At 48.2% G+C, this 10000-nt stretch overlaps 1 protein-coding gene across 1 annotated transcript in view; it reads right to left on the bottom strand.

Moving 5' to 3' along the window:
- foxp1b (forkhead box P1b) overlaps positions 1-10000 on the bottom strand; it is a 308908-nt gene that overhangs the window by 9772 nt on the left and 289136 nt on the right. The window contains exons 15-19 of the mRNA XM_063215281.1: positions 9065-9141; positions 7934-8035; positions 5305-5426; positions 2675-2744; positions 2281-2447 (exon numbers count right to left, since the gene is read on the bottom strand). Of these exons, the coding sequence (XP_063071351.1) occupies positions 2281-2447; positions 2675-2744; positions 5305-5426; positions 7934-8035; positions 9065-9141 (538 nt within the window). The remainder of the gene's footprint in view (positions 1-2280; positions 2448-2674; positions 2745-5304; positions 5427-7933; positions 8036-9064; positions 9142-10000) is intronic.

The following is a 10000-nucleotide window of genomic DNA, read 5'->3' as shown; positions in this document are numbered from 1 at the left end:
GGGAAGAGCATTTGAAAAACTCACAGAGATGGGGTAGTGCCTTACCCCCCTCCAACACTGAGATGGGGTAGTGCCTTAACCCCCTCCAACACAGAGATGGGGTAGTGCCTTAACCCCCTCCAACGCTGAGCCTCCAACTAACTAACATCTTAATGTTTTGGGGTTTGAGGGCTACAGTAGCAGGCCGGGGGTCGCTCGGCAACCATCGCCGGGAGAGACGGAGCTGGGGCAGGGAAGGGAAGGGAAGGCAAGGCAGAGGGAGCCCCCAGGCCTCGAACACACACCCTTCCTGTCTCTTCTCTGGCTTTCCTGCTCCGTGGCCATGCCCAGGGCTGTGTTCATAGCGATTAGGGACACCACTGCTTCCCTCCCACTCACTCACCCAATAGCTCATTATGCTAACAGTGGCTCCTTTTCTGTCTTTTTTATGCTGTGTGTGTGTGCGTGCCTGGTAGTGTATTAGTGTGTAATTGACACTGTGTGTGTGTGTGTGTGTGTGGCACGCATATTGCATCTGTATCTGGACACCTTTGTGCGTGTGTGTGTGTGTGCGCGTGTGTGCGTGTGCGTGCGTGCGTACGTGTGTGTATGTGTGTGTGTGTGTGTGTGTGTTTGTGTGTGTGTGTGTGAGAGAGGCTATATTTCCAAATCTATGTATGTGTGCGCGTGCGGGCAGGCGTGTGCACAAGTGCGTGCCTGTATGCATGCACACGAATGAAATTCCCTTCCCGGCGTCCACATATTTCATACCAATAGACGGTGATAAATCACGGAAACGGCAACAAATCAGAGTTCCCCGCCGCACATCTGGAAGACATGCAGTCTGCACTGCAGCCTCACGTGTTATTCTAGGCTTCAAACAAGCCCTCGCAGATAGACCAATACCAACACGCCTATACAACAAGTGTGTAGGGATCACTGGGCTGGCCAGCTGACAAGCCAAGCTGCAGACGCAACGCAAAACAGGGCTGCTGACAACTTTGACTGGGCCCAGGACAATTTTGTCTGAGAGAGCCCCTTCTCAGTGCAATGTAATGTAATGGGGTCCCAATTCTAGGCCCTCTGCTTTTCCTCTGGGCTCTGGAAAACTGACCCATTTGCCCCGTTTCTGCCGACAGGCCTGGCCGCAAACGAAAGAAAGAAAAGGTGCCGGGGGGGTTGGATAGGGGGTGGGGTGGTTGGCGTTGGGAGAGAAAAAGAGCTTTATTTGGCCCGTTTCAGAGAGACTAATTACGGTTTTGTTGTCCGTCTCTCAGCCCTGTGGCTCCCAGCTCTCTCTTTTTTACTCCGAGCTCACCGCTCTCCGCCCTGCCCTGGATTTTCACTTGTTGAAAAGACAGCAGCGCTGGAATTCGGTAAATATTTAAACAAATCATAGGCGTAATTACGGTTGGGTTGGGGAAGGTGGAGCGGGGCAGGGGTGGGGGGTAGTGGGGAAGGGTAACCCGACACGTAGCACAACCCCACGTTATTGACCTGTAATAAATGAATGTTTATAAACTCGCTGTTCAAATAATGCTGGGCTCCAGAATTTTTTTATTTTTTTTTGAGCGGTTGACATTAGCGGCGTTCTACAAGTAAAGGTGGAGTTTCCTTTGAGGGCATGGGGGTTTCATGGGTAGTGGGCTGGCTGGGGTGGGCTGGGCTCTTTGGGTTAGACTGAAATATGGCAGCCAGAGTTAAGAAACTGTGTACAAAAATGTATCCATGCCTACCTACATGTAAGTACATCAGAGACGGTCTATTAATATTAGAGTTAAAATAATCTTTGAGTACGTAACTGCTATTAACACTCACACAGCCTCATAAGGCACACTGTCCCACTAGTGGAACACTGTATCAGTTGTTGAAAAGACTACACTACCATAGCACTACACTACTGCGACATTACACAGAGTCTTTAGTCATTGCTATTCTGGTAACCAGAAAATCCCAGATTAATTTAGGCTACGTTTCAGGGAGAAAACAAATCAACTTTAAATTACCGATCACAAAATACGGACTAGACTCAAGCCCACAGACACACACATACACACAGAGACACACACGCACGCACGCACGCACGCACGCACGCACGCACGCACAGCAGTTTTTTGGGGCGTGACGATCACGCCAAGAGGCTTCTGCCAGCCCCACACGATGTGATGGGTGACGGTGTGTGCGTGTGTGTGTGTGTGTGTGTGTGTGTGTGTGTGTGTGTGTGTGTGTGTGTGTGTGTGTGTGTGTGTAAATGTGGATGCGCGGTGTGGTGCGGCGCGTGTCTCGAAAAGTGACACTCACATAGCTGGCAAGGGGGATCGTCCCGGGCTGCTGTCACTGCCGTTGCTGTTTCCATGGTCCAGCGCCCCATTCATCTCCTCGCGGATGGCATTCGCCAGCGAGTTCAGAGTGGGACTTCCAATGGAGGCAGTAGTGTAGAGAGGTATGTTGTTTTCTGCCATTGAAGCCTGAAGAGGAGAAAGGGAAAGGAGAGCGAGGAGGAGGAGGAGGAGGAGAAGAGGAGCGATGAGAGAAGAAAAACAATATTCAGTGAGCGGCAGAGAATGAAAAGGAGAGGAACCATGGGGGGGAAAAAATGCGTAAGAAGACCAGAGAAGAAACCAAATGCTAAGATGACAGAAGAGTTAGAAAGAGTTCAGTATGAAAGGAGGAGACGTGTGCGTGCAGCGTTTACCTGGAAGGCGGCAGAGAGGGCAGGACCGTACGCCAGGCTAGTCTGAATGTTTTTCACCAGCGCAGGACTGCTGCGGAAAACACACACAAACATTACACACTCATCTCTCTCTCTCACACAAAATGTTTTACCTGTAACCCATCCCAAAGCAGGGCTACAGCCTCCCTCTCTACAGTAGAAACTCAATGCTACGCAGCTAGCAACTGATTTATATGCTAATAAATCTGGAGAGAAAAAGTACATACAATTAATTGTTTTAAAATCAATGCTTGCGAGCTAGCGTGGCAGGGGAGGTCCTGTAAAAAAGTATACAGACTCCTTGCTTCATTTAGACTCCTTGTTGTCAGAGGAGTGCAGTGGGCTAGCGGGCCGCGCGGTTGCAGATCAGACACTATAATAGCCTATGGATTGATGGAGTCTTGGTGGGGTCTTATGGCCGCGAAGGACCGCGATCGCGATCCGCCTCCCAATAAAACACTGACATGAAATCAATAGGCAGCCATAAAAGACCACGTCTTGATGCTCACATATTTATTTATGTGAATATTTGACATGATGTTATATATATATTATGCTTATATTTACAGACTGTATATTATATACACTGTAGTTCCAGCTGTCTGGCGGGCTGCATTTAAATACATACTGTACACACAGTAAACTTCCTTAAGAGACGGAGAGAGGAATAAAAACAAACTAATAAGAAATAGATAGATAGATAGATCGATAGATAGATAGATAGATAGATAGATAGATAGATAGATAGATAGATAGATAGATAGATAAAACAGAAAAGGAAAGAGTGGAACGGTGAAGTGAGTGAATAAGACACAGAAAGAAAGAAACAGAAAAAGAAAGAAACAGAAAAAGAAAGGAAGAAAGGAGTGAGAAAGAAAGAAGGAAAAGGAGCGAGAAAGAAAAGGAGAAAGAGAGAAAGAAAGAAAGAAAGAAAGAAAGAAAGAAAGAAAGAAAGAAAGAAAGAAAGAAAGAAAGAAAGAAAGAAAGAAAGGGAGCGAGAAAGGAAGGCAGCTGACGGGCGCTGAGGCTGAGGTGCGGTGAGGCAGGTGCAGGTGTTTTGGGATGCATGATGAGCAGACATAGAGATGGCGTGAAGCAAGGAGATAAGGGATGCAGGAGGGAGGAGGAGGAGGATACAGGAGGGAAGAGGAGGAGGAGGAGGAGGAGGAGGAGGAGGGGAGCAGAAGCCAAGCATGCGGGCAAAGCAGAAGCAGGTGGGAAAAGGTGTGTACGTGTGTGTGTGTGTGTGTGTGTGTGTGTGTGTGTGTGTGTGTGTGTGTGTGTGTGTGTGTGTGTGTGTGTGTGTGTGTGTGTGTGTGTGTGTGTGTGTGTGTGTGTGGCTAGAGGAAGTCGAGTGGGGGGATGGGGGTGGAGGTAGGGGTGTTGGAGGGGAGGGTAGGTAGGGGAATAGGGGTAGGGGTAAAGCTGGGATTGGGGACACCAGGGGAGGTAGTGGTGGAGAGAGTAAAGGGGGAAGGGGATGGGAAGTGTAAGGTAAACAGTGTTGTGGGGTGGGGAACAGTAAGGGGGAGTACTGATGGGGTAGTTAGGGGGAGATGGGCAAAAAAAGGGGGGGGGGTGTGGTGGTGAGGTAGGGGAGACAGGGGGCAGTAAGGGGTGGGGTGGTGTTGACATCAGAGGAGGGTGAGGTAGGGTCGGGTTTGGTAAAGGGTAGTGGTTGTGGTCATGTTGGTGGTGGTGGTGGTCGACGGCCAGAGGGGAGGGCGGGACTGGAGGGCAGGGAAGAGATCTTACTGGTCGGGGGGGCTCTCCTCGGCCGCCGCGGGCGGGGGCGGGCCCCCCTTCCTCGGGCGGCCCCTCTGCACGTGGCGCCCGCGCCTAAACTCTTCCTCATCAATGCTCCAGTAAGACCCATACTCATCCTCTACCCTCACAAAGCACTTGTGCAGCGAGAGGTTGGTGCGCACAGCACCCTGGGTAATGGATGGATGGATGGATGCATGGATGGATGCGTGGATGGTTGGATGGATGGATGGATTGCAGGGTAGACAGGCAGGCGGGCGAGCGGGAGAGCAGGGTAGGTGTTGCAGCCACATAGAGAAGCAAAGGATTGTGGGGATTGGGAAGAGGGGATGGGAGAGGCAACACAAGAACAGACAAACGGGACAAAATGGGTAGACGCAACAAAGACAAAACGAATAGACAAACACAGACGCAAGGAGAAAAGCATGAGGATCACAATGCAACAATGAAGCAGATGAGGTGCTAACGCGTCCCTGAGCAGCTGAGCTACAATAACAAGCATAGCGGTGGTTGTGGGTGGGTAGGTAGGAGGGCAGGTAGGTAGGTAGGCAGGTGGGCAGGTTGGCGTTTGCAGGGCGAGCGTGAGTGAGTGGAGAGAGACTTCACGCCCCAAGATAGCGGAGAGGGGAGTGGAGTTGGAGTTCAATGCGGGGTGGGTGATAGCAGCAGCGGTAGTGGTGGTGATGGCACACAGACAAAATCAATGGGGATCAATGGAGCCAGCAGCAGTCAAGCCTTCAGTTCCCGTCAGTCAGTAAGAGAGTAAGACAGCAGCAGCAGGTGGAGCGGCAGACAGGAGAGCGCCACCTGTGGGCCAGGAGTAGGAGTAGGACATCGGACGCACATACCCGCTGATCTTCTGTGGCCGTCGCTTTTGGAACTCAATCTCGTCCACCGTCCACACCGCCCCTTTTACGTTCTCTACTCGTACAAAACACTTGTGGAGACTAAGATTGTGCCGCACCGCGTTCTGGCGTTGTGGTGAGCAGAGGAGGAGAGGTGGGGAAACATATGGAAACACAGACAAAAAAAGCACAAATCTTTTCTTTAGCTTTTTTTTCATAACCATAAGGGGACATGACTGGACATTGGAGATAATGCTGAATGGTCTTCTACACATCAAACTCTTTTTGGTTGCACAAATGACAATGTTTCTATTCTTCTTCTTTTCTTTTTTTAACAATATCACAATGAGGAACAAGCTGGACTGAATCGAAAACAAGAAATAACGTTTACAAACAATATTCGAAGAAGACCCTTTCTCTCACTCCCTCGAAACACAGAAAAATATAACAAAATAAAATAAACACAACAATCTTTTTTTGATGATGAGCCAATTTACATGAAGCTAAGCCCGCGGACTACAAAACAAAATTCCAGACAGAACAAACACTTCTGCAAATAAACAATCATTTTTTTGGCCGTCGGACCGCTTTTAGTTATGGCTTCGGCCGAACCTGAAAACAATGAGGGGAAGACCCGATCGTGCCTGGCCCCTGCTTTCAGCCTCACACACTCTCTTAGCTTTTCATCAAGCCGTGTGCGTGTTGGCCGGCCCAGAGACGGGCAGGGCTGGGCTGGGCTAGACTGGGCTGGCAGGCTAGTGTTCAGAAAATAAGCGGCCTTCGTCTTTAATGAATGGCCGTGTTGTGCGGGCATCAACCTTTTGTCGCCAAGGTAGTTTGTTACCCCCGCTTGTCAGAGAGTCACGGTCATTTCTCCTCGTTAAAACAGGGTGGTTAAAAAAAAAGAGAGAGAGAGGAAAAAAATAGGCCGGCGTTGCTTCAAAATAAATGAATGCCGTGCTGTGTAAGAAAAAAAAAGAGACATCCTGTTCAAAGAGCAAAATGTCAAGCATTTGTTCTTAAGGGTCTCTTTCAACAAATACAAATAATTGTATAATTATAACTGGCTTTTTAAATGGAGGCATAATGTAACTTCTCTTTTCCATGGCAGCACAATTAATTGTACACTTGAGATTCTTCTGTGGTGTGGGCACGGCAACACTGGTTTAACACAAGTCTTACAACATCACATCCAAGACATTTCTCTCTTTTTTTTAGGCTATGCAGTCGCGGCAGCATTTTACCTTTCAAACAAACTTCTACGGAAGTTTCCCAATTATGCAAACCACCAGAGAGATCACATGTCTCATCGTAAATACATAACACCTGCACGTGCCAAGGCAATTGACACAACACTTTGCATGTGTGAGATGGAGGGAAAGAATAGGTGTGTGTGTTTTTTTTTATCATTCTGCAAGTGTGTTGGTGTGAGCGTGTCCAAAGGTGGTGTTATGGAGAGTAAGAAAACTGTACATGTGCTGCCTTTCATCTGCTTAGTTAATAGATAAGTCAAAATATGTGTGAATCCACACGTGTGAGGGAGGCAGAGTCCATGTGTGTATATATGAGTGTGTGATGCATGTGTCTGTGTATGCATGTGAGTATCTGTGTGATATATGTGTCTGTGTATGTGTGAGTGTGTATCTCGGCGAGTCTGTCGGAGCAAGTGCTTGCTCGCAGGCTCCAGAGTAGAATACAGGCGCAGTGGGGGTAGTTGGTGTTTATGAGTCCAACGCGCCCCCATAGACAAGCTGTCAGTGACTGCTGAAGCAGAGCGCTAAAGAACACCCCTAGACACACGCAGACGCACACACGCACACATGGATACACACACATACTTTGATACACACACACACACGCACGCACGCACACGCACGCACACGCACGCACACTTCCCACATGCTCAAGCCATCACTTCCCTTCTCTATACCCCTCTGCTCCCTCGCTTTCATTTCTCTCACCTTCCCCTGTCCTGTAGCCTTCCAGTTTAAGTGTGTGTGTGTGTGTGTGTGTGTGTGTGTGTGTGTGTGTGTGTGTGTGTGTGTGTGTGTGTGTGTGTGTGGGGGGTTATGCATGTGTGTGGCGCAGCTGAGATTTTTGTGGGAGATATTTCAGCGCCAGGTCTCGCTGGCAGTCACCACGTGCATTTCAGCAAAAAAAAAAAAAGGAGAGAGAGAGAAAAAAAAAGAGAAAAAGAAAACATGAGCAGCCTGTTGGCTTGAGGGCGGGCCTCTCATTCCTCTTTTAGTCGAGTGTTTATGATATTTTCTTGTCTGGACTTCTCAGTGCCACACAATCAACATGATGCATTGGCCCCTAAGGCCTCCCTCAACCTCTCTCTCACTCTCGCTCTCTCTCTTTCATTTACTCTCTCTTTCCTTTCCTTCTTGCTCTCTCTTTTTCTCCCTCTCTTTTTCTGTCTCTGTCTCGGCTTGAGCACCTTTCGAGATGTGGAAAAGTGCAGATGTTCTAGAAATGCAACACTTGGCCCTGCACTGGCACTCTAAACACGTGAAACAACAGGAAATCTGTGTGTGCGTGTGTGTGTGTGTGTGTGTGTGTGTGTGTGTGTGTGTGTGTGTGTGTGTGTGTGTGTGTGTGTGTGTGTGTGTGTGTGTGGAATTGGCTTTACCTTCCACGTGGCTGCGTTGCGTCGGAAGTACGCAAACATTCGCGTGAACCAGTTGTAGATTTCGTTTAGTGTTAGCTGCTTCTCTGGCGAATCAAGTATTGCCTAAAAAGAAAAAAAAGATGAAAATGAAGAGAACATTTCCATCAAGAAAACAGAAAAGCATAAAAGACAACAATGTTTTGGATCTTTCTTAAATGTCAGAGATATTCAGAGAGCTAATGTAACGATTACATTTATCATGGGCACAGGGCTCCAAATACCGCACCACACGAGTGTGTTTAACAGTCTGTCATTTGTTCCAACGAAGGTGCTGTGTTTACTAAATGGGCGCCTTTTGGTTTTCTCATTCAAATATTCAGATTGAAACAATTTCTCTCTCGCTGCCCCCCCCCCCGTTAAACGAGTGGAGGGAGGGAGGGATGGAGGGAGGGAGGGACAGAAGGAGGGATAGAGGGAGGACGGATGAATATTTCAGAGGCAGATTACAGGGCCGCCAATTATCCCGCGCCCCCAGATTAATTCCTCCGCGATTGGAGATTAGCGGCCCGGGCGATAATTGACTAGGCATCTTTTAACAGGTTCGTTCCTACTGTTGTGTGAAATGAATTTCGTAATAATCACACTCACTCAAGAACGGGCTAATCAAAAGCAATTTTTGTGTATGGCATGTGTTTTTGCGTCCCCCCCACTCCCCCTCTCTCACCACCACCACCACTCTTTCCTTTTGGAGCGGCAAAGACTCATTTGCGGATGGCTAATCTTGCGCCGCGCGTTGCGGATTGTGTTTGCAAATTTAAAAAGGGGATGGATTGAGGAAAAAGCAATAGTGGTGTTGGTGGCGGTGGTGGAGGAGAATAAAGGGATAAGCTGTTGTGTTTCATTTTTTCCCCTCTCTCTCCATCTCTGTCTGTGTGTGTGTGTACGCGGCCGTGCTGAGTGTTTATCCGGAGCTGGCCCGTGTTCCTTTGAGTGGATCAGTGCAGTGAAGCGGATGAAAGGCCACCTCTCGCCGCCGCTCGCGCGTGTCAGAGAGGGGACGCGGGCGGCAAGATTGGCCACATCAGAGGCATGTCACCGCACCGCACCGGTCGGTGGCAGCGGTGGCGACGGTGGAGGCATCAGGAGCCTTACCTGTCTGATTAGAGAGGCGTACGTGAAAGGAGGCCGCACGTCAGCGTTCATGTAGAACTCTTTGTTCTGGATGAGATCTGTTTCAAATAAAGAAGAGAGGAGAGAGGGGGATTGCGGAGGGGAAAAAAAAGAAATAAGAAAAAGAAATAAATAAATGAAAAAAGGGGGGGACAGGTTAACATCATTAGTCTTGCTGTGTTATCGTCATTACTCTTCCAAACACACAACAAGCTTTTTTGCTCTGCTTTGACACAGATGCATTCCTGTGTGACATGTGTCAGGGGCCTAGCCGCTGCAGGAATAATGATATCTCATTAACAGGTTTGTTTGGGTCTTCAACCTCCGTGTGCACTTCTAAGCCAAACGCATTTAATTAGGTGCGTATAAATCAGTAACTCCTGCAGGAATGTATGAGTATGTGTGTGTGTGTGTGTTTATTTGTACAAAGACTTTATCCTGAGGTTGTGCTCGTGTGAGTGTGCGTTTGTGAAGTTTCCCTTGGGTTTGTGTGCATGTGCATGTGTGTACAATTCTGTACACATTGTGTGTATGTGTATGTGCATGTGTGTACAATTTAGTGTTTGTGTGCTGTTCGATATATGCGTGGTTGTATACATTCCCCTTGGGTTGTGTGAGTTTGTTTGTGTGTATATGCATGTGTATGGGTTTGTATGTGTGGCCAAGTATGCCTGTGTTTGTGTGCAGTTAAATATGTGCGTGTTTGTTAAAGTTTCCCTTGGGTTATGTGTGTTTATTGAGTGTATTTATTTCTCTGTGTTCACAAGTGCATACTTGTGTTTCTGTGTATGTGGGAATGTGCATGTGTGTACTGTACAAGAGTGAGAGTTTGTGTGTGTGTCTGTGTGTGTATGTGTGTGTGTATGTGTGTGTGTATGTGTGTGTGTATGTGTGTGTGTATGTGTGTGTGTATGTGTG

Source organism: Engraulis encrasicolus, chromosome 14, assembly GCF_034702125.1.
Source record: "Engraulis encrasicolus isolate BLACKSEA-1 chromosome 14, IST_EnEncr_1.0, whole genome shotgun sequence".
Taxonomy (NCBI): domain Eukaryota; kingdom Metazoa; phylum Chordata; class Actinopteri; order Clupeiformes; family Engraulidae; genus Engraulis; species Engraulis encrasicolus.
Note: the sequence above shows the minus strand (reverse complement) of the source record. Positions and strands in the feature narration are given on the sequence as shown.